The sequence below is a fragment of the Macaca nemestrina genome, chromosome 7, assembly GCF_043159975.1.
Source record: "Macaca nemestrina isolate mMacNem1 chromosome 7, mMacNem.hap1, whole genome shotgun sequence".
NCBI classification, from domain to species: Eukaryota; Metazoa; Chordata; class Mammalia; order Primates; family Cercopithecidae; genus Macaca; species Macaca nemestrina.
Window position 1 is genome coordinate 42289681 of NC_092131.1, and position 25847 is coordinate 42315527.

General features: G+C 38.3%; 1 protein-coding gene across 8 annotated transcripts in view; it reads right to left on the reverse strand.

The window, feature by feature from the left end:
* Window positions 1-264: 264 nt before the first annotated feature.
* The window catches only part of LOC105473712 (fucosyltransferase 8), a 276824-nt gene continuing 251241 nt past the window's right edge, over window positions 265-25847 (reverse strand). For 7 of the 8 annotated variants that reach the window (XM_071099996.1, XM_011727662.2, XM_071100001.1 and 4 more), the window contains 4 exons: window positions 20447-20693; window positions 18128-18304; window positions 8831-8981; window positions 265-1402 (listed from right to left, as the gene is read on the reverse strand). In XM_071099996.1, the coding sequence (XP_070956097.1) occupies window positions 1085-1402; window positions 8831-8981; window positions 18128-18304; window positions 20447-20693 (893 nt within the window). In that variant the 3' untranslated portion in view covers window positions 265-1084. The other variant, XM_011727666.2, reaches the window with a different exon arrangement.

Sequence of the window (25847 nt, forward strand, 5' to 3'; positions counted from 1 at the left end):
ATAATAAATACATTAAGAAAGACTATCAAACAAACCTGTAATCGTTTTAGAAATGGAGGTGATAGCTTCTCTGGGAGCAAGGAGTTATGATTATTTCACTCAATTAAAACAATGTCCAAAATAAGAGAATGAAAGCTCCCAAAGAGTGTTCTTAGCAATTTTGTAATGAGTACCAATGAAAACTGGTTTTAGTATTAAAATCGACCAATGTCTCTGAGTTAAGAATTAGTTACTATATCAGAAACAGGAAAAAAACAAAGTAAATAAGCTGAAAAACTAAAAAGCTCCTCTTTTTATCACAGTTCTTCCACATAAGGCTGATCATCATAACATCCAATGATACAAAATTCTAGAAACTTTACAAAATTCCTTTTTAAAATTTATTTTTTGTTATCAAAGAGTATGTCCAGAAACATTGAGTACTAAAGAATTTGTTCATGGCATTGTTTTACAAAATTTTCTAATGGAGAGTGAATATTTTATTTTCCGATGTATTCTTCACTTATTAATGATGAGGTCAATGAACTGATGCAATTATTTAAAAAAAAAAACAACCCAGATAACCTTATAAAGGAAAAAAACAAAAACAAAAACAAAAACCAAACGTCCATTCTCATTCTGAATCTGTTGACCGGAGTGAATGCAGTGGTCACAATACCACCACCAAATAAGAATCAACTTCGTCAGAGTAAGGAGCTGTTCAGGTCTTCTCAATAGTTCACATAGGTCTCTCAGATATAGGCACCATGTTTTAAGTCTCACACAAAATGTCTGTGTCACTTAAATTACACAATATGGCAGTGTTTGTCTTATGGGGACACATTGAAAGAAAGGGACAAAGTAGAAAACCTGTTTGCATGTTATATGTGAGTACATTATTGTACTGTGCATGGGTTTGAGGGCATTGCAGCCCTTGTTAAAGAGGAATTCCACCAATTGAAGCCTCTGTCAGTTCCCAGCTGCTCTTGGTGCTGAGGGTATCTACTCATATAACCTTATTTTGTTAGATCAGAGCCCTCTTCATCTACAGTTTGGCTCAAATGGTTTGAACTGAGTTTGGTTGTTTATCTCTTCCATCTGAGCTTTATTTCTCAGCCTCAGGATATGTGGGGTACTTGACCGTTTCTATCTTCTCTCGAACTTTGTAGGAGGGATATAGGCCCGTCCTTCCCAGTTTTCTGTTGACACCTTTAGAATAGCCATCCCAGTGATTTCCAGCCACACCAATGATATCACCAGGTTCCATGGGAATTTCATCTGCAGTTCGAGGTTGGTGAGCATAAATGGCAATTTGGTTGTGGGCATTCTGGCCCCCAAAATAGTAGATGTCATCTAAAGAATGGAAGTTTGCAGAGGCATCAGGATGTAGTGTTTGCATAATTTCATAAGCAACTCGACAGACCTTTGGAAAGAATTAAAAAAAAATTGTTAGTATATAAACGCTCTCCTTTCCTTCACAGCAATCTAAAAGCCGTTGGCCAAAAGGATGGGGAGTAAGAAGTTGAAAAGTAGGTGGATTCTAGCCACAAGCTTTCAGTTCATCTGCTCTCAGAAGATGGTACAAGTCATTCTTCATCTCTGTGTCTGGATCCTTTTTCAAATTAAAAAAAAAAAACCCACGAAAGATTATTACAATTAAAATCTCTCTCTCTATAGTACAAAATAATTTAAGAATATGAATTAGTTAATTTTATCAAACATTTATTAAGAGCTACACACACGTGGTCCAAGCTAGGCACTCATGATACCAAAATGAGTAAGACATAGTTTGTGCCCTTAAAGAATTTGAAGTTTAGGATTAGGATAAAAAAAAACTTAACACAAATGCTGATGGTCCCTTTCCTTCATACACTGTTAATCAATCACACATTCTCATCTGATAATTAGATAGTATTTTTAATTTTGCAGATAGGCAACTAAAACACAAGGAGATTAAGTGATTTGTGCAAATTTCAGTGACAGAATTTCAACTAGATATAGAACCAAAATAATAAAAACTTTGCTTTCAGATTTAGTACTTCAACAAAGGTTATATTGGCAATGTCATTTTACAATTGAGATCATTGGTAGAATACTGAGACTATAATAAAATAGGGATCAAAAAGATTTGGAACTTTTGAACTTCAAATTCAGCCAAAGGCTCATAAAGGGAAGCAAAATTAAGAGGGACTCAGGAAAAGAAGAAACTAAATAATTAAAGCAGCTCCAATAATAGCAAACTACAATAAAATGATAGATGCTAATATTTACTGAGATTTTGCTAACTGTCAGACATTGTTTTTAGATATTATCTAATGTAATTAGATTCCTTTCAGCATCCCCATAAAATTCTATCATTATGTTCATTTTACAGATGTCAAAGCGAAGTTAAGGCATTGCTTAAGGTTATACTGATAAGTAGTAGATTCAGGTTGGAACCCAGGTAGTCTGCATATGCCTGTAACCGCTATATGTATTTTCTCTTGTAAATCTTATTCTCCATGTTCATATTGTAACAGCAGAAAGATATAGCATAAGACCAAAGACAGCCTTGGGTAAACCTGACAGTCTTTTCAGGGTGTCTTCACCCACTCTTCAGTCATCTCTAGCCAGGAATGCAGGACCTTGTGTTACTCTTAGGATGACCACAACCTCTACTGTGACAATGAGCCGTGATGTGTTTCCTCCTCTCCACTCTTAAATGTCTTACTCTCATAAAAACAGTATCGCAACCCGTCCCACACCCTTAGAGACCTGTTTCTTCTGGGGATAATCCTAATAATTAGTGTATGTTTTGCTATCAAGAGTTGTTCATGTGTTAACCTTGATGGATAACGCAACTGTTTTATTAAAACAAAAAAATAACTATTATAATAATAGCAGAGATTTCAGACACTGAGGTGGCCCATTATAAAAATGACAAATGTGACTGTAGGCCTCTGCAAGCATACCAGTGCCACACAGGTGTGGCCCTTTATTTTTCTCGTAAGAACGACTGCTAAGGATAGCAGCTGAGCTTAACGAGCACTAATTATGTCCCAGGCAGTGTTATAATAGTGTGCTCTTCCCTCACCTTGTCTCAACTCATTTAACTATTACGACAAACCTGTGAAGTACTATTATTATTCATATTTTACAGATGAAGAAGCTAAGCCACAGAAAGATTAAATTTCAAAAAATAAAAATAAAAATCCAAAAGGAACTAGTTAATGGCAGAGCCGCAATTAGAACTCTTTCAGGCTCTTGAGTATATATTCCCTTAGGATAAACACCTAGAACAATGCCTGCCACATAGTAGGTGCTCAATGAGTATGTTGAATGAATATTGCTCCAGGCATAATACCAGCCCAGTAATGGAGACGTAAGTCCCTGGGTGATATTTAACCCTTAAGATCCATATATAACATTAAGAGGAAGTAATTTTAAAACTGTCTATATCAACCATAGGGCAATTTACTGCAAAAGGCTAAAAAGATTACTATAGTGTTAATGTTTGCATTTAGTCACTCTATGCTTCTTCTCTTCTTTCCTTACCTACCACGTGGTTTACAAGTTCAAATCACATGGTAGGTAAATGAAGGCTTGTAGCTGATGTCCATACTCAGGTTTGATGCTTGACAGGTGGCATGACTGACAGCAGTCTATGGTTTGCAAAGCAGAGGCTGGCTACATGTAGTATGTTTAACTTTATTCTGTGTTGACATGGCACTGCATCATTTTTAGTACATCGTAAAGCACAGAGTAATGGGTAACAGCAAAAATCCTGCCAAAGGATAAAACAGATATGACTGTATTAAAAAAAAAATTTAAAAAGAGGGAGGAATCCATTAGTCTGAATTTCATCCCTTAGAAGTAGCCTGAGTTTACATAAGCCTCCAAAGCTTTCTCAGAGTAGATGCGATCTTATTTTTGTCAAAACAGGTAAGGGCAGGAGGATCTCCTAGTGTGAGAAGTTGGAAGAGGCTGAGAGATCTGTGCACTTTTCCTGTAAACCACTTTGTTTTACTACAGAATAAGAGAATAAGAACCAGGTCTTTTCTTTGTTGTGAAAAATGCCAGAAGGATTAATGCAGTAACAGCTGCACTGTACAGCACTCGGCATTGTAAGCTAGATAGAGCCCCTGTGGATGCAAATACTTTTCTTGTCTTCTGCTCTAGGAAGTAGTCACAGAGTTCACACCTTGGGATTTCACACTGTGCTTTCCTCCATGGTACTCTCAACAGGTATCCACTGTTATTTCATGAGCCACATCTCAATGGAAATTCCAATCCTGAGCCTTCTGTCTGGAATAGTTAACGTAGTTTTCGGTTTTGCCCTCTGGGCTTCCAAAACCTGATTCAAAGTATAACAAGAGGAGTAGAGTTGCATGCGGACTTGGAATGAGACCAGAGAGGCTCATAAGAGTACTGTAATAATTGCCATAAAGGGAGGTGTCATGGGGGAAAAAAGTGATTTTGTATTATGATGACTTTCAATGGCTGAAACTACTGAGTAATGTTCACTGCTCTTTAAACAATGTCTTTAACAATGTTAGTCTTTAAAGTGAGCACCTGCAACCATTTTTGTAAGTCAGATTTCAGAATAAAAATTGATCCCAGAACCTGATAAGCAATATTTTCAGAAAACCTTTCTGATACTGTGCCTATCTACAGCTGGGCTGTCAACTGCTGTTATTCTCGAACTAAAAATTCTTTGCTTCAGATTTCAGATTCAAATAAGAAAATAAGTGACAAATGACATGCTTTGCACATAGGCGATTTCCAGTAACACAGAATAGGATTAATGTATTTGGTAGAATGTTTTAGAATATGGTTGCATAGCTTTCAAAATTCACTTGATGCACTTGAAAAAATGCTAATATTGCCTCCAATTTTCATATTAAATCCTGAGGACTGTGCTATTCAATTTATGAGGCTTTTAGGACAAACTTGGCTTTGAGAAACAGATCTGATGAAGGAATTCAGAAAGCTAAGAGCAATAATCGTAACAAAATTAGAGAGCAGAGCCACAGTGTTGGCTTTTAAAAACTTTTCATTGAAGAAGAGAGAATTCCCCTACCTCACTTAAGGACATAAAAGAAAGATTAGAAGCCTGAGACTGAGGGAGATGGGTATAAAAACTTCCGAGAAATCTCAATTAAGGTGCCATGACAGTTTTGCCTGCAGTTTTCCAAACACGTAGCCTTGCATTTTTCCTTCTAGTATGGCATTTCATTCCTGCGGTATTGTCTACAATAGCTCATGGTCAACAGGTCAACTCTTTCCCACTACTGTTATACGGTATTCCTCAAAGGATAGTGTATAGGAGACAGAAAGTTTACATGAGTAAAACTTAAAGACTGTCAAAGAATTATGAAGGAGATATTAAACTTGTATCACTTCCTAACATATCTTGGCACATGAAATAATCATCAAAGAAAGTTGAGAGTTGGTTATCCATGTTTTTATTCTGGGCTGAACATATTCTCAATGTTTATCTTTTGTCACTCTTCTGGATGTATGGCTTTAGTCTTCCTCCATTTTCCAGAATGCTTATGACATATGTAGGAAAGTCTAAAAATTAATTTCACTAAGGTCAACACACACACATTTACTTGAAATACTAGGTCTTCATTCACCTTTTGGGAATGAAGAACTTTTGTTTCTGAAAAATCACATCATATGGCAATATTCTCTTTCAATAAGCTAAACAAAATGAAGTTGAGGTGGTACACTGGCCCAGAGAAATGTACATGCTGAATGTTAACAGTTCCTCTTCTTTACGGACCCTAAGCATTGCCCATGACCACAAGTAGAGCTAATGGAGTCCTTGAAGAGCTCGTTTCATGCTCCTTCTAAAATGTGAGAGCATTTGAAATGAAAGCCATGTGAAATGAAGAAAGCCATGTCTGAAATGAAGCCATGTGAAAAAGAGCTGCAAAATAAATACTATAGAGTCTAACGGGCAGAGATATTCCTATAAGTATTCATATATATAATAATAGCAGCTAATGTGTTTAATACTGTATTGCTAGGTACTATTCACAGTGCTTTACTTTTTATAACTTTTTATAACTCCTTAATCCTCACAAAAACTCTATACTATAGGTACTATTATTTTTTCACATGTAGAAAAATAAACCAGTTAAGAGATAGGCTAAGTAATTTGTTCAAGGACACACAGCCACTAATTGGTCAAAGTTGGACTCAAATACAGATATCCCGACTCTATACCACAGGTTGTCTCTTTCTTGATCTGTGATCAGTGGTCAATGGTTTGGCATTTTATCCCATCAGTGACTTTTTCTCACCCTCTATTGGCAATGACGACAAGATATTTCTCGGGCATTTTCAAACAATTCCAATTTTGGTTTTGGTAAGGGAATCTATATAATAATCCTGCAAACAATTTCATTCACACTACAAAAACATTAAACTTTACTAAATACTTCTTTACTAAAAATATCTGAAAAAAATTCTGAGGTAAGCCCAAAGATTTATCACTGAATATGGAATTATTCTACAATTTCAAATGCTACAGTGGTTAGTCATCAAATAAGGTACATGATAAGGAGGTAATCACATTAGGCAAACTGCTACTCACTATAAAAATGGAAGGTATTTTTACTGTTAAACTTTTATTGTGAACCCTAACATAAAATATTTTGAGTTATTCAAGTCTATTTTGGGTTATGAAATATTATTTTAATTTTGCTTAGGTTCAAATGAGTGAAATTATTTTGGGCAAACTTTGACTGCCAAGAGTTTTTAGGAACAACATGATATATAAGTATGAGCCTTATTCCTTTGGATACAGAAAGTCTTCTCAGCACCACTCCTACTTCATATGAATTGCTTCTCTGGACCCAAGGTCTGAATACACTGAGGTCGACATTATGCATAAAACCAAACAAAGTAATAGAACAATATTCTCCTCAAGCCTAGACAGAATTCTACCATCATGAAGTGACAGAGATCCTGATTTCTAGGTCAAAACTGGAGTTATGAGGATCCAAAATTCTAAAGTACAGCTTCAAAAAGGAAAAAAAAGAGTAAAGAAAAAAATTCTATTCCAGAATAAGCCTAATGGTATTACTAAGGAGGGTTGGAAGAAGAAAAGCAAAACATAAGTACAACCCTGTAAGTCTCAGTGCCTGCCTACATGTGAGATTGGTAAACATTTAGACATGTGTAAATTTATTTAATTTTAGAATCTTGTGACTAGAACAGTGACTCTCAACCAGGGCAATTTTGCTCCACAGGGGACATCTGGCAATGTCTGGAGACATTTTTGGTTGTCATAATTTGAAGGGAGGGTCTTACTGGCCAGGGAGGCTGCTAAATCTCCTACAATGCACAATATGGCTCCTCACAACAAAGAATTATCGGGTCTAAAATAGTGCCTTGGTTGAGAAACCTGGACTAGAGGAGTTGACTTCAGGCAGGCCTAAAATCCAGGCCTACAGAGAAGGTGGCATACCTGGGGAAGTGACTCTTGATTCACTCATTCTAACAATAAGCATCAAGAATGTTTGGAGGTTGTTACCAGTTACATGTACCTGTTGATCAGGCAGATGCATAGTCAAGACTCTCAAAAACAGTTGGAAGGAATCAAGAAGTTATAAACCTTGCACCTTTCTTGCAATAAGAATGGAAATGAGAGTTTCTTAAAAGATAGGATCCGCACCCCAATTAGGGAGAAACATCAATAGTGGATGCCTTCATGGGAACTTGAAGACATTTTCCCTTCTGATTAAGATTGCTGCTGTGTGTTCTGTGCAGCTATCTTTGGGTAGTAAGTTGTGTTCTTATTCCATATTAAAGGAATCTGTAACCTTTGCCTGGCTAGGTATCTTTCCAAAAATCGTATCGCCATCCCATGACAATGTATATTGTCATGTAATAAGAAAGTATCCATTTCCTTTTACTCTCCGAAGTATACTCTCGTAAAAATGATGTGGCTTTCCTTTTTTCACATTTTCTTTTCTCTGCCTCTTCTCGACATTTAAGCATACACTTATACCAATTTGTATGTTCTGTTAATTATTCTCTAGTTATTTCATGTGTGTATTTTGCTTATTAGATTCTGGACCAGGGCAAGAACTGTATCTTCAATCTCCTTTGAAATCTCCTCTGCACCTAGTATAATTTTGAGTGTATTTAACAGCTGGTTGAATGAACTAACCAATAATATGTGCATAAATGAGAGAACAGAATAAAATCCACTATAAATATTGTTATTCTGATATTCCACAGGGCATATAAAGCTGGTTGGACCCTCATAAAAACACATACACCACACCCATAAAATATAATCATCTGCAACAATTAAATTCAAACAATGATTGTGATATTGTGTTTCTTAAATTTAACATACAGTTTCTCACTTGGTAGAAATGTAGTAGAACTTGAAAGGGAATTACATTTACTCTCTTTTCTATAAAGCAATCAACTGAGGCAAAATTTAGGACATTTAAGCCTCTCAGTATCAGTGCACTAATGTGTAGAAATGGATGGATTCTGGTTACATATTGACTATATGTAAAATTAGAAAGTATTAAGTAAGTTTAATTACTTGTTGTTTCTATTAAATGCTGTGAACAAGCCAAGTACTTTAAACAACTCCAGTAACTAGCTTCAGTGGAGATGTAGTCAGCCATTACTTGCAAACAACTAAATATTCAGTGCACGTGAATGGGTATTTTATGGGATCTTTCATTCTTCCACAAAAGGGATCATTACTGAGTATCAGAAAAATTGCACCTGAGTCACAATAATAAACATTAACAATACACAGACACACAAATAGTTTTTCTAACTCCTATACAACCAAAAAGTATTGGTTATTTTAAAATGCCCTACTGACACTTACCTGGGATGAAAAAGTACACACTAGGAAGTCTGCCTGAGAGAGAAAATGTATATCCAGGATTACTCCACGAAGTGAATTTTCTGTGTATCGGTTGTGCAGTCCAGCTGACCAGGAAATAGAGTTATCACTAATAAATTCATAATTGGGGTACCTGAAAAAATAAATTAATTTATAGATGGTCATAGATACCACAGTATCCTATCAGAAGGTAGACTTGCTGCTTGGACTAAGAGCTTTCTAACAGAAAGGAGACCTTTAATTATGGCATTTAACAGTATAGTTGATGAGACATCTTTGAAGTCCATCCGTGGGGCAGAAACCATTCTGGAATGCCCTGTATATTAAACTTTATTGGCATATCATATAAAACACATACACACATCAAAATGTCCTTTATCAACTCATGAAATAGTCGAAAATTGAAATCTCCTTTTTCTTTTTGTAATGAGTGACTTTTAAGAGTTTATTCAAACTTCTTTCATATTTGGTCACTGGGCTTTTCCTTTAGAATATAAATGTTGTGATAAAACCTCATTAAAATTTTTAATTTAGAATTTTTGATCGTTCAGATTTGGATTAGACTTTGTAAATGTCTTCTTCATTGACATTACAAGCTAATAATAAAAAGAAGAGACGAATATTTTAAAAATTTGTGAGAACTAACGGTCTCCCTTAACCTGCATCCTTCTTGAAGAATCATCTACTCTTACCTAATGACAGTAATAGCCCATTCTAATATTTATGGAAGCAAATTCCATAGATGCCCACCAAGTCATATTTTGGTAGTCTTGCTAGAGATAGAGTGTGTGTTTAAAAGTATTCATACAGGATGTCTTTTGAAGAGAATCTGGAATATAATAGAGGAGGAATAAATATTTTCTGGAGGAATAATAGTTCCTATATAGAAACCCTGAAGCATCAGGAGTCAGTTTACATGTTTGTCTTTCAAACAGTATTCCAAAAAAGGTTAGGACCATGAGTTTTTTTTTTCTCTGCATCACAGCATCTAGCACTCCACACAATGCTGTGTGAATAAATACAGGAACAAGTGAGTGCTACCTATGCCTGGGACTTTCCCTAATCCCCTAAGAGCTGTTTCAGTTTCTCTTCATTTCATGGCCACCAAGGAGCTTTCCCTCATTGCCTCTGTAATAATGATTGTAAAGGCAAAGTCTCTGAGCACTGTTTCAGACTGCTATTCAGTGTTCAAATCCATTTGGCCTCATTATTTTTGACAGTTTGCCCTCTTCAGCTCAAAATCAAGGAGATGAAGAAAATGTCACATTTGTTCTGAAAAGAAAACAACCAGAAATAGTTTTAATGTGATTCTTGTGAAGCTGCATACCCAGGCATGGAGCAGAAACAACAACAAAGAAATATGAAATGCTAGAGGGAGAAAGAAAGGGGGGAACTGATAAAACCAGTACCGGTTTTATCCTTGAATAAAGACTAACTTTGTCAGCATGGTTTGGATGTTCAGTGAAACAAAGGAGTGATCAATTTACCAAGAAGTAACACTAACATTAATGGTCTTCCTAACTAAAAGAGCCCTCTCTGGAACCAAATCAAAAGGGTACCTACGGCTGGGTGTGGTGGCTCATCCCAGAACTTTGGGAGGCTGAGGCAGGCAGACTGCTTGAGCTCAGGAGTTTGAGACCAGCCTGGGCAACACTGTGAAACCCCATCACTATTAAAATAAAAAAATTAAAAAAAAAAAAAAAAAAGGTACCTAAGCTCCTCAGGCCCATCTCTACATGCAAAAGAATTCTCAGGCCTATCTCTATGGCTTCATAAATGATACCTAAGTGTAAAACAAAACAAAACACACACAAACAAAACAGTAAATAATGCAAGAAGGAAACTTTACACCTTTCATAATGAGCATGAAACTTTCTGCACAAACATGCTTCTTATCTTTTGCCCTCAAGTATGTCAGTGGAGGAATTCTTCTACCCTGAGGTTTCAGATTCTAGGAATTTTTTTTTCTTTTTCTACTGTATAAAAATTTATTTTTATATCATCCACGAAGGACTAGCTTCCAGTTATAAACTAATATCTGGTGTTGTTTTCTGAAGTCCTTCCCTTGACTGAGGAAGATACTTCTCTTTATGACTTCACCGTACCTGGTACGTAAACTCCTTCAGGAGACTTATCTAACTATACTGTAATTATGTGTTACATGTATACTGTCTACCTGTTGGTTACTCCCTGAGATAAGGAGCCACACATTATATTTTGACTTTGTATTCCTAGTGCTCTGTGCTGTGTCCAGCATATTATAGGAGTTCAACAAAATAGTGAACAAATATACCACTCATTGCTGATTCTTCATTTCACAGGGCAACCAAATACTTTACAAAAAACTTTTAACAAATGACAAGAACATTTCAATGTATCTACTTTTAGAAAGAACTCATCCAGCATTTTAAAAATAAAGAATAAACTCAATTTGTAAATATTTAACCTGGGAGACTTTTAAAGGCTTGTTTTTCTTCCTGGTTTAACCCCATCCCTAATCTCCACAATCCTTAGAATGCAATATTGGGTAGCCAACTTTAATAGTTCTTATTTCTTTGACTGTCAATGATTCTGTGATTCAAACACCGTAATACTGAACTACTTAAGAGATTGCCACAATAGCAATGGCTGCCACAGTCACTGGGATGCTGGTGGTAAAATCTTGTGGATGAACTCAATTTTTTTTTTTGAGATGGAGTCTCACTCTGTTGCCCAGACTGGAGTACAGTGGCACTATCTTGGCTCACTGCAACCTCTGCCTCCCGGGTTCACACCATTCTCCTGCCTCAGCCTCCTGAGTAGCTGGGACCACAGGCGCCCACCACCATGCCTGGCTAATTTTTTGTATTTTTAGTAGAGTTGGGGTTTTACCGTGTTAGCCAGGATGGTCTCGACCTCCTGACCTAGTGATCCGCCCACCTCAGCCTCCCAAAGTGCTGGGATTACAGGCATGAGCCACTGCGCCCGGCCAAACTCAATCTTAACATGGAGAAATCTGAAGTGTAATACCAAGCCACAAAGCATTAACTAAGCATCTTCACACAGAAGCTATATGCATAAAGCTAATTTTAACCCCTTTTCAAAGAATAAGCAACATAGAAAATGTATTCTCCTCTGACTGTGTGAACACTATACATCATTTAAGTTTAATTTTTCATCTCTTCACCCTCTTAAAGCAGAAAAGTCTTACAATGATTACCTAGCACACTATATACTTTGTTAATAGATTAATTCATGCTTTTGGTCTCCTAAAACAATGGCAGAAGTTTTATGATTTGCTTAGGTATCAAAACCAATCCTGAGTGGTTTAAAGTAGAATTAAATCAGAGTAGAAAAACATTTAAGTAAAAGAGTAAATAAAAAAACCCCATCATTTAAATCCCCAAGAAATGACTCAAGTCAAAAATAAAAATAAAAGGATTTACAAAGAGAAAAAAATTATGCATAAAAGGCTACTACTATATTTATAACAGAATATGGAGAAAATTGCTGCCTGGACCACCACTGGGAGGGGAGTTACAGCTGTTGGCTACAAGGAGGAAATTCTGGTTTTACTACTCGTGCAGTTCAAGTAGATACTGCCAACTGTACTATAAGGGTTGTTTGGTATAAAACTGTCATGCTGTGCTATGGATCAAAGCTGTAAAATGTTTATATCTAGTTGAGTGTGGTGGCATGTGCCTGTAGTCCCAGCTACTTAGGTGGCTGAGGTGGGAGGATCATTGAGCCCAGGAGGTCAAGGCTGCAGTGAGCTGAGATTGCGCTACTGCACTTCAACCTGGACCCTGTATTTAAAAAAAAAAAAAAATGTTTATACCCTTGCATCTAAATACTTCCAAGTCCAGAAATCTAAGGAAATAATGTGGATAATTTTAGGCATATGTCATAGCATTACTTGTAAGAATGAAACATTGGAAATAACCTGACTGCCGAATATTCGGAGAATGGTTGGTCAAAAAGCAATGACATATCCGTACAATGTATATGTATGTAGTCATTAAAAAAGATGTGGCTGGGCACAGTGGCTCATGCCTATAATCCCAGCATTTTGGGAGGCCGAGGTGGGCGAATCACCTGAGGTTGGGAGTTCGAGACCAGCCTGACCAACATGGAGAAACCCCGTCTCTACTAAAAATACAAAATTAGCCAGGAGTGGTGCCACATGCCTGTAATCCCAGCTACTAAAGAGGCTGAGGCAGGAGAATCGCTTGAACCTGGAGGGCAGAGATTTCAGTGAGCCGATATCACGCCATGGCACTCCAGCCTGGACAACAAGAGTGAAACTCTGTCTCAAAAAAAAAAAGATGTTTAGGCTGGGCATGGTGGCTCACGTCAGTAATCCCAGCACTTTGGAGGACAAGGTGGGAGGACTGCTTGAGCCCAGGAGGTCGAGACCAGCCTCAGCAACATGCGATCCTGTCTCTACCCACAAAAAATTAGCTGGGCGTGATGACACATGCCAATGGTTCCAGCTACTCAGGAAGCTGAGGAAGGAGGATCTCTTGAGCCCAGGAGGTTGAGGCTGCAGTGAGCCACGCTTGCACCAATGCACTCCAGCCTGGGTGACAAAGCAAAAAAAACTAAACAAACAAAAAAGATGTTTACAATGACTGTTTTAGCAACCTGGCAGAATGGATCTATTGCTGTATTAAGTGAAAAGGGTTTATATTATAAAGAATTCAATTAACTACAGTAATGCTCCAGTTAACAACGAGGATATGTTCTGAGGAATACATCATTAGGCAATGTTATCACCACGCGAACATCATAGAGTGTATTTACAAAAACCTGGATGGCACAGCCAACTATACCACACCTAAGCTATACATATATACCCACCTAGAATATATGGAATGCTTATTGCTCCCAAGCTACAAACCTGTACAGCATGTTATTATATTGAATACTGAGGGTAGCTGTAACACAATGGTAACTATTTGTGTATCTAAACATAGAAAAGGTACAGTAAAAGTACAGTTTTATAATCTGTGGGACCACCATCACACAGGTGCTTCAACACTGACTGAAATGTGGTACATGACTGTATTAAAAAATGAGACTACATAAATGGGATTGAGGATAATACTTTTTCCTTGCTTTGGTAATGATATGGTTTGGCTGGGTCCCCAAACCTTGCCTGTGCTGTTCTCATGATAGTGAATAAGTCTTACGAGATTCGATGGTTTTAAAAAAGGGAGTTTCCCTGAACAAGCTCTCTTCTCTTGTCTGCCACCACATAAGTCATGCCTTTCACCTTCCATCACGATTGTGAGGCCTCCCCAGCTCTGCGGAACTGTAAGTCCATTAAACCTCTTTCTTTTGTAAATTGCCCAGTCTCGAGTATGTCTTAATTAGCAGTGTGAAAATGGACTAATAGGGTAAATTGGTACAAGAATTGGAGTGCTGCTGAAAAGATAACTGAAAATGTGGAAGTGACTTTGGAATTGGGTAACAGGCAGAGGGTGGAACAGTTTGGAGGGCTCAGAAGAAGACAGGAAAATGTGGGAAAGTTTGGAACTTCCTAGTGACTTGTTGAATGGCTTTGCCCAAAATGCTGATAGTGATATGGACAATAAAGTCCAGCTGAGGTGGTCTCAGATGGAGATGAGGAACTGGAACAAAGGTGACTCTTGTTATGTTTTAGCAAAAAGACTGGCAGCATTTTGTCCCTGCCCTAGAGATCTGTGGAACTTTGAACTTGACAGAGATGATTTAGGGTATCTGGATTATAGGTATCTAAGCAGCAAAGATTTCAAGAGGTGACCTGGGTACTGTTAAAGGCATTCAGTTTTATAAGGGGAGCAGAGCATAAAAGTTTGGAAAATTTGCAGCCTGACAATGTGACAGAAAAGAAAATCCCATTTTCTAAGGAGAAATTCAAGCCAGCTGCAGAAACTTGCACAAGTCATGAGGAGCCGAGTGTTAATCACCAATACAACGGGAAAAATGTCTCCAGGACATGTCAGAGACCTTTGCAGCAGTCCCTCACATCAGATGCCCAGATGTTTAGGAGGAAAAAATGATTCTGTGGGCTGGGCCCAGGGTCCCTCTGCTGTGTTCAGTCTAGGGACCTGGTACCCTGCGTCCCAGCTGCTTCTGTCATGATAAAAAGGGACTAAAGTACAGCTCAGGATATTGCTTCAGAGGGTGGAAGCCCCAAGCCTTGGCAGCTTCCATGTGGTGTTGGGCCTGTGGGTGTACAGGAGTCAGGAACTGAGGTTTGGGAATCTCTGCCTGGATTTCAGAGGATGCATAAAAACACCTGGATGCCCACACAGAAGTTTGCTGCAGGAATGGGGCTCTCATGGAGAACCTCTGCGAGGGCAGTGCAGAAGTGAAATGTGGGGTCAAAGCCTCCACACAGAGTCCCCACTGGGGCACCACCTAGTGGAGCTGTTAGAAGAGGGCCACCGTCCTCCAGACCCCAGAATGGTAGATCCACCAACAGCTTGCACCATGCACCTGGAAAAGCCGCAGACACTTAGTGACAGCCCATGAAAGCAGCGGGGAGGGGGGTTATACACTGCAAAGCCATAGGGGTGGAGTTGCCCAAGGCCAAGGGAGCACACCTCTTGCATCAGTGTGACCTGTATGTGAGACATAGAGTCAAAGGAGATCATTTTGCAGCTTTAAGATTTGACTGCCCCACTGGATTTCGGAATTGCATGGGGCCCATAGCCTCTTTGTTTTGGCCAATTTCTCTCTTTTGGAATGGGTGTATTTATCCAATGCCTGTATCCCCACTGTATACAGGAAGTAACTAACTTGCTTTTGATTTTATAGGCTCATAGGTGGAAGGGACTTGCCTTGTCTTGAATGAGACTTTGGACTGTGGACTTTTGAGTTAATGCTTAAATGAGTTAAGACTTTGGGGGACTGTTGTAAAAAGTATGACTGGTTTTGAAATGTGAGGACATGAGATTTGGGAGTGGCCAGGGGTAGAATGATATGGTTTGGCTGTGTCTCCACCCAAATCTCATCTTGAGTTCTCAGGTGTTGTGGGAGGGACCCAGTGGGAGGTAACTGAATCATGGGGGCAAACCTTTCCCCTGGTGTTCTCGTGATAGTGAATAGTCTCACAAGATCTAATGGTTTTAAAAATGGGAGTTTCCCTGCATAAGCTCTCTTCTCTTGTCTGCTGCCATGTAAGACATGCCTTTCACCTTCTACCATGATTGTGAGTGTCCCCCTGCCCCACCAGAGATGTGGAACTCTAAGTCCATTAAACCTCTTCCTTTTGTAAATTGCCCATTCTGGGGCATGTCTTTATCAGCAGCATGAAAATGAATAGGGTATTTACCAACTTGCATATTTTTAAGTGAGCATGAATTAACTTGCTCACCAAGAAAACATGAAAAAAAGCTTGTGATGCATTCAAGAACAAGTGAAAGAGCAGACAAAATTAGTATCTTTTTCTTCGACCAAGCTACAAATTCAGTTTGGTGTTTTAAATTGAAGAAACATGGCAAACCATACTTTTTTTTAAATTGTGTTTTGTGCCCAAATGTTCATTTAATCCCTCTTACATTAACTCATTCGTATGCCTGGCTGATTATTTGCCCTTTGTTTACATATATACATATCTCAGTGTGTGTGTGTGTGTGCGCGCGTGCACGCATGCACGCATGTGTATGGTAGTTGTGTATACGTGCTCAAGAGAGGGAGCCTTGAACAAAAAAGGCAATTTGCTTCAGGTTCATTTGGATTCTTCAGAGGTAGAAAAAGGATTTAAATTATTATCTAATGACTTAGATTAATACCTGCATTACAGTCCTCATTCTAAATTTATTTATTTTCCTCACTCCCATTTGAAACATGGGGGACAATAAATACATTAATTAAATAGCCAAAAAGCTTAAATGATTAATTGTTAATGTTTCCAAACTGATGGGATTGAAATCAACACTATTTAATATTTACTGGGCATTTAACTACAGCTAGGTATTATATCCAAAGTACTTATAATCTAATGAAGGAGACAGAAGTAAGCAAGTGCTAAACACTACAACAGAGGACTGCACAGAGTGGGGGACACAGGCCAGTCAAGGGTTCAGGGATGACTTCTGGAGGAGATAGTATTGGAGCAGAACTAAGACTAGAATTTTCTTCTCCTTAATTTCCTACTTTCACATACATTTAATACATCCTTCATTTATTGATAGTAAATAAAGACCAACTCCAGGTTTACCCAGATCCTATAAGAAGTATCCAATTAGGATTTGTGCTTTATCTGTGTGTTTTCAGAATTACCCCATGTTAACCCTGTAATAGTGTTACTCACACTGTAGGGTAATTGCTTATTCCCCTATTAGATTTGGGAATTCCTTGACAGCAGGGAGTATCTTGTTTATCATGAAATCCCCAGCACCCAGCACAGTGCCTGAAACACAGGCAAGCTCAAAAAATAATTGTTACTGTTCCATACATACTAGTAGTCTTTATTCCTCAACTTACAAAACTTACTTTTTGATTCCTTACCTTTCTTTAGTATAACTTTCAAATTCCAGAAATTATTATGAGACAAAACTCTACATACGTGTTCAGTTGCCTGTAATTGTTAATAAAGACAGTGAAATCAAAACGGTAAGCACCTGGTTTTATTGCTAACAGTCTGTATAGCTGGCTAGTGTTACTGACTGAATGTTTACATTTGCATAAATTCCTATGTTGAATCCCTAACTCCAATGTGATGGTGTTTGGAAATAGGACCATTGAGAAATAATTAGGCTTAGATGAGGTCATGAGAGTGGGGCCCTCATGAGATTAGTGTCCTTATACGTAGAGACATCAGAACACTTCCTCTCCTGGTCACAGAGCACAGACTGAAATAGTGGCTGCTTACAAGCCAAGAGAAAATGAAATCTACCTTGCCAGCATCTTGATCTTGAACTTCCCAGCCCCAGAACAGGGAGAAATAAATTTCTGTAATTTAAGCCACTCAGTCTATGTTATTTGTTATGATAGCTCCAACAGACTAATGAAGATTTTAGTACCAAGAAGTAGGGTGATACTTTTAATGATGATAATGATTATTGCTGGTGACAATACATAAGTCAGTGGTCCAGTTCATTTTAGACTTCTAATAAGGCATTATTGGATATGGCTAATAAAAATGCTTTGATTAGACTGACAGTTATACAAGTATATAGTCACTTGAATTTTTAAAACCCTAATAATTAGCAATAATAATATACAAAAATCACAAGTCATGGGAAGTAAGAATTCTTTTAAACTGAAAGAGACAGCCCCACTCTAGAATCACCAGTTGGTCTAACTTACTTTGTTTTTGCCTCCTTTAATAAAGAAGGGTCATCTGTGGCCAAATACACTCTTTTTTTGTCCACTTGCATTCTGCGTGCAAGAAGCTGAAAATGTTCTTCAACATGCACCATGTACTCTTCAATGGGATGGAAGGCAGCTTCTGTTCCCACTTTGTCCGTGCGTCTGACGTGGACTCTGGGGGAGAAATTCAGATTCTGCTGGTAATGTACTGACACTGGGTGCTTTCAGGGTACTTAATTTATACCCCTACTTATGGTGGCATTATATGCATTTTTAACAGATTTTTCTTTCATTTTAACCATTAGAAAAAGTAAAACACATAGTATTTTAAAAACTCAAAAATACATATTCTAAATATATTTGCATGCTAAACAATACAAGTAGAATTAGAAAGTAAGTAAAGCCTTTGAAGAATGATTTCTTATAGAGAAAATAATTCATATCTTAGGAATAAATGGGAGATTCCAGAGTTGCATTTCATACTAGGCAGCAACCAGCTGTCTGGAAAAAAACTGAATATAACTTTTTTGTTACCAGGATGATACCAGGATTCACAGCTGTTACTAAAGAACATTAGAGATATTATTTGTAAAGTTCTGATGCCAAGGGTTTTCCTCTTTATTTTACCCTGTAGAGTCACCATAACTGCCAGCTTGTAGAACTTAAAGTTGTCCCAGAAAAACACTGACCTGGATGAACTTTTATAGCACCGTTAAGACCGGCAAACCTTTTAATATTTTAAGTAAATGACGCCGATTCCAGCCCTTCTGTTGTGGGCATAATGAATTTCCTTTCTCTGTTTTTCACCATATCAAATGAGTGCAGATACTGATTTCATCTGTCATATTTAAGAAAAGCCCCAAAACTGTAAAACTGGGGAAACAGATTCACACTGCCCTGTACTGAATAAGGCACTGACTCCCACAGTATTCTCTCTCCTCCCATCTTAGTGTTTCCAAAGTCACTTTTTTTTTTTTTTTTTTTTTAAGACAAGGTCTTGCTCTGTGGCACACATTTTCAGAACATTTTCAGCAGTAGTGTGATTACGGCTTACTCCAATCTCTGTCTCCCAGGCTCAAGTGATCCTCCCACCTCAGCCTCCTGAACAGCTGGGACTACAGGCATGTGCCACCATGCCTGGCTAATTTTTGCTTTTTTTTTTTTTTTTATATTGATGGGGTTTCAACCATGTTGCCTAGGTTGAGTTTTCTCAAACTTCTGGGCTCAAGTGATCCACCTGCCTCAGCCTCCCAAAGTGTTGTGATTATAGGCATGAGCCACTATGCCTGGCCCCAAAGTAATATTAATAGAAATAAAAATAACACTTTATTTTCATAAATTAAAAGATCCTCCTGAAATCTTGCCTTCCCCACCCCACAAATTACTAAATCACTATTCATATGTAGAAAAAGGTAGATTTATATGCCTTTAGGTCACAGTATATGGGTATGCCTTAGGCCAAGCCTAAGGCCAGTTTTTTATTATGAATCTGGAGTGAAGGTTTGATTTCACTAGAGTTACTCTGCCATCTTCATGGCTATTCTTTGCTTTGCATTCCAGACTATAACCCAGATGTGGATAAAATCATATGGACATCTATTCTATCATCTTCTCCTTCCTACATCCTTCATAATCACCCTTTCTCTGGGGAAACTGGAATTGTTCAGTGTGCTCTACAGAGATGAAGTGGGCAGAACAAATGATTCCACTGAATTTCAATCAAAAGTTACATGAGAAGAAATACGATTTGATATTCTGACTTCACATGTACCTTCTTTAGGTCTAACACTTAGAATGGGGTCAATAACTTCTCTACATATGAAGACTAAGACACAAGGAAAGATGTGGGGTGGGAAATATGAAAATAAAAATAAAAAGAAGCTGGACATGGTGGTACATGCCTGCAGACCCAGCTATTATACTTGGGAGGCTGAGGTAGGAGGATCACTTGAGCCCAGGGTGGTCAAGGCTGCAGTGAGCCACTACACTTCAGCCTGGGTGACAGAGTGAGACCCTATCTCAAAAATAACAACAACAAAAGCCAAAAGAGAGCTGTGATAAGAGGAGAAAGAAGCAAAGGAAGAGGAGCACTGGAGACAGTAATAGAGCACTACCAAGAAACTTTCTCAGCTATTCTAAGTAAACAAACAAACAAACAGAATAGTCTCCATGTGCCCTTAGGATAGCTCTAGAACCTCTGTTCTTTGGTGGGACTATAAAAATTGAACCATATATTGTAAAATTCACAATACGTTGTAAAGATACATAACCCTAACTACTACATATCACAGTTTGAAGAAAAAAACAGATTCTTACCCAATAACTGGATGTTTGAAGCCAAGCTTCTTGGTGGCTTCTTCTATTTCTTTTTCTAGCCAAGGCTGTGGGCGGATCAAGTATTTGACAAACTGAGACACCCACCACACTGCAGGGTCACCATGCACTCGTATAAGTCGATCTGCGAGGTCTTCTGGTACAGCCAAGGGTAAATATGGAGGACGGGGATGAAGACTGTCTACAATAGGAAGCTCGACCACTTGAACATTTTTGTCCTTCACTTCACCTGACAATATCAAAACATATAATTGTTACTACATGGTATTCCTTATACATCTACCATTCAACAAGAACTTATTCTGAGTGCTTTCATCCTCATAGCAACTCTAAAGAAGTATAATCTTCACTTTACAAAAGAAGTTAAATAACTTGCTCAAAATACCAGAGCAAAAGTGACGGAGGTGAATTTCACATGCAGGTTAGTCTACCGCTCAAGTCTCTGGTCTTTTCTAAAAATTTCTATCATAACATGCTGTCATATCAACACCTCATGGTATCTAGAACTCAAAGTTATCTCATCAAAGAATGACAGTAGACACAGCCAGCTAGCAAAGTTCTGTTTTTTATTATTGTTTTGGAATTAGAAAATAAAGTGTTCTCAAAGCTTCTAGCTTTTCATTACAGCAAATTGCTCTTGCATTACTTTCATGACAGAACACAATGACTCTGGAAACACCTGAAGATTATAATTAAAACCCAATCATCTATATCTTTTAAAGAAAAAAATTAGATAATTCTAAAGTCTTTTTTTTTTTTTTTTAAATCTATTGGAGGGAGATGAAGCAAGATGGCTGAATAGAAGCCTCAACCAATCGCTGCCCCCACCACAGAACACCAAATTTAACAACTATCTACACAAAAAAGCACCTTCACAAGAACCAAAAATCAGGTGAGCGATCACAGTACCTGGTTTTAACTTCATATTGCTGAAAGAAGCACTGAAGAGAGTAGGAAAGACAGTTTTGGATTGTCTATGCCACCCCTTTCCCACCCCCATGCAGTGGCCATGTGGTGCAAAGAATCTGTGTGCTTGGGGGAGGGAGAGTGCAGTGATTGTGGGACTTTGCACTGGAACTCAGTGTTGCCATGTCACAGCAGAAAGCAACACCAGGCCAACTGGCAAGCAACACCCAGGCCATTAGCAAAGAATTCAGCCAATGCCCATGGAGGGAGAATTTAGATGTACCCTCGCCAGAGGAGAAATGTCCATCCCAGCGGTCGGAGCCTGTGTTTCAACAAGCCTCACCACTATAGGCTAAAGTGTCCTGGGGCCCTAAATAAACTTGAAAAGCAGTCTAGGACACAGGAACTGCAATTTCTAGGCAAGTTTTAGTGCTGGGCTGGGCTCGAAAGCCATTAGACCTACGGGGCATGTAACCTAGTGAGACACCAGCTGAGGTGGCCAAGGCAGTGCTTATGCCACCCTTTCCCTAATCTAAGACAGCACAGTTCACAGCTCCAAAAGAGACTCCTTCCTTCTACTTGAGCAGTGGAGAGGGGAGAGTAGAGGACTTTATCTTGCAACTTGGATACCAGTTCAGCCACAATGGAACAGAGCACCAAGTGGGCTCTTGGGGGTCCCTGATTCCAGGCCTTGGCTCTTGTAGGGCATTCCTGGACGTGCCTGGGCCAGAGGGGAGCCTAATGCCCTGAAGAGCAAGTCCCAGGCCTGGCCGCATTCACCACAAGCTGACTGAAGAGCCCTTGGGCCTTAAGTGAACATGAGCAATAGCCTGGCAATAATCCCTGTGGGCCTGCAGTGGCCACAGGGAGAGACTCTTTTGCCTATGAAAAGAGGAGTGAAAAGTGGGAAGCACTTTGTCTTGTGGTTTGGGTGCCAGCTCAGCTGCAGGAGAACAGAGGACCAGGTAGGGTTCTAAGGTTACCAACTCCAGATGCTGGTTCCCAGATGGCATCTCTGGACTTGCCAGGGGCCCAGGGGAACTCGCTGTCCTAAAGCGATGGATAAAAGCCTAACTGGCTTTGCCACCTGCTCATTGTAGAGCCCTAGAACTTTGGGCCAACACAGGAGGTAGCCAGGTAGTGGTTACACTGGGCCTTGGGTGAGATCCAGTGCTATGCTGGTTTCAGGTCTGACCTAGTGCAGTTCCAGTGATGACAGCCACAAAAGTGCTTGTGTCACCACTCCCCCAGCTACAAGAGGCTTGGTGCACAGAATCAGAGACTCCATTTGTCTGGGACAACGTAAGGGAAGAGAATAAGAGTCTCTGCCTGGTAATCCAGAGAATTCTTCTAGACCTTATCTAAGACCACCAAGGTAGTACCTCTGCAAGTCTGTAAGAACCACAGCATTACTGGGCTTGGGGTGTCCCCAAATGTAGATATGGCTACAATGACCAAAATCGGATCACACCACCCAATTCCCTTCAAATACCTGGAAAGCCTTCCCAAGACAGGTACAAAAAAGGCCAGATTGTGAAGACTACAATAAATACCTTCAATGCCCAGACACCAATGAACATCCACAAGCATCAGGACCATCCAGGAAAACATGACCTTAAGAAACAAACTAAATAAGGGACCAGGGACCAGAAATCCTGAGGAGACAGAGAGGTATGTGACCTTTCAGACAGAGAATTCAAGAGAGCTATTTTGAGGAAATGCAAAGAAGTTCAAGATAACACAAAGAAGGAATTCAGAATCCTATCAGATAAAGTTAACAAAGAGGATGAAACAATTAAAAGGAATCAAGCAGAAATTCTGGAGTTGAAAAATGCAACTGACATACTGAGTCTCTTAATAAAAGTCAACAAGCAGAAGAAAGAATTGGTAAGCTTAAAGACAGCCTATTTGAAAATACACTGTCAACAGAGACAAAAGAAAAAAGAATGAAAAACAATGAAGCATGCCTATAAGATCTAAATAATAGTTTCAAAAGGGCAAATCTAACAGCTATTGGCCTTAAGGAGGCGGCAGAGAGAGATAGGAACAGAACGTTTATTAAAAGGGATAATAACACAGAACATCCCAATTCTAGATAAAGATATCAATATTCAAGTACAAGAAAGTTATACATCAACCAGAGTTAACCCAAAGACGACTACCATTCAAGGCATTTAATAACCAAACTTCCAAAGGTCAAGGATGATGAAAGGATCCTAAAAGCAGCAAAATAAATAAATAAATAAATAACATACCATGGAGTGCCAATATGTCTGACGGCAGACTTTTTAGTGGAAACATTACAGGCCAGAAGAGAGTGGTATGACAGAAACTACTGAGGGAAAAATTTTACCCTAGAATAGTATGTCCAGTGAAAACATCCTTCAAGCTTTAAGAAGAAATAAAGACTTTCCCAGACAAACAAAAAAATGAGACATTTCATCAATATCAGACCTGTTCTACAAGAAATGCTAAAGGGAATACTTCAATTTTAAAGAAAAAAGATGTTATTGGGCAACTAAAAAACGATCTGAAGGTACAAAACTCACTGGTAATACTAAGTACACACAAAAAAACCACATAATATTACAACACTGTAATTGTGATATGTAACCTATTGATATCTTAGGTAAAAGACTAAAAGATGAACCAATCAAAAATAACTACAGCAACTTTTCAAGACATACTTGGTACCGTAAGATATAAATAGAAATAACAGAAAGGTAAAAAGTTGGGGGGACAAAGTACAGAGTATTTATTAGACTTCTTTTCGATTGCATGTTTGTTTACCCAATCAGTGCCAAATTGTCATCAGTTTAAAATAACGAGCTATAAGTTATTTGCAAGCCTCATAACCTTAAATAAAAAAACATACAATGAATACACAAAAAATAAAAAGCAAGAAATTAAAACATACCACCAGAGAAAATCACCTTCACTAAAAGGAAAATAGAAAGGAAGGAAAGAAGGAAGAGAAGACCACAAAACAACCGGAAAACAAGTAACAAAATGGCAGGAGTAAGACCTTACTTATTAATAGTAACACTGAATGTAAACAAGCTGAATTCTCTAATCAAAAGACATAGAGTGGCTGAATAGATAAGAAACACAAAATTCAATGACCTGTTACCTACAAGAAACATACTTCACCTATAAAGACACGTGGACTAAAAATAAAGGGATGGAAAAAGATATTTCACGCCAATGAAAACCAAAAAAGAGCAGGAGTGGCTATACCTATAACAGACAAAATAGATTTCAAGAAAAAAACTACAAAAAGGGACAAAGAAGGTCATTATATAATGATAAAGGCATCAATTCATCAAGAGGATATAATAATTGTAAATATATATGTACTCAACATTGGAGCACCCAGATACATAAAGCAAATATTATTACAGCTAACGAGAGAGGTAGACCCCAATACAGTAATAGCTGGAGATTTCAACATCCCACTTTCAGAACTGGACAGACAGAAAATCCACAAAGAAACATCAGACTTAATCTGTACCACAAACCAAATGGACCTAATAAATACTTATAGAACATTTCATCCAATGGCTGCAGAATACACATTCTTCTCCTCGGCACATAGATAATATGACAAGGACAGACCATAAATTAGGTCACAAAACAAGTCTTAAAACATTCACAAAATTGAAATACTATCAAGTTTTTTTTGTTGTTGTTTTTGTTTTTTGAGACAGGGTCTCACTCTTGCCCAGGCTGGAGTACAGTGGTGTGACCTCAGCTCACTGCAGCCTCTGCCTCCCAGGCTCAAGTGATCCTCCCACCTCAGCCTCTTGAGTAGTCAGGACCACAGATATGTGCCACTGCACCCAGCCTCAAGTATCTTCTCAGATCACAATGAAATAAAACAAGAAATCAATAACAAGAGAAATGTTGGAAACTATACAAACACATGGAAATTAAACAATATGCTCCTTAAATACCAGTGGATCAATGAAGAAATTAAGAAGGAAATTTTAAAAATTTCTTGAAACAAATGATCATGGAAACACAACATATCAAGACCTATGGGATACAGTGAAAGCAGTACTGACAGAGAATTTTACAGCAGTAAGTGTCTACATCAAAAAAGCAGAAAAACTTCAAATAAATGACCTAATGATGCATCTTAACCAGAAAACTATAGCAAATCAAACCCAAAATTAGTAAAAGAGAAGAATAAAGATCAGAGTAGAAATAAATGAAATTGAAACAATCATTAATGACCAAATGGGATTTATCCCAGAGATGCAAGGATGGTTGGGCATATGCAAATCAATCAATGAGACACATCATATCAACAGAATGAAGAACAAAAGCCATGTGATCATTTCAATTGATGCAGAAAAAGCATTTGACAAAATTCAACATCCCTTCATGATAAAAACCCTTAAAAAACTGAGTATAAAAGCAACGTATCTCAACATAATAAAAGCCATATACATAGATCCACAGCTAATATCACACT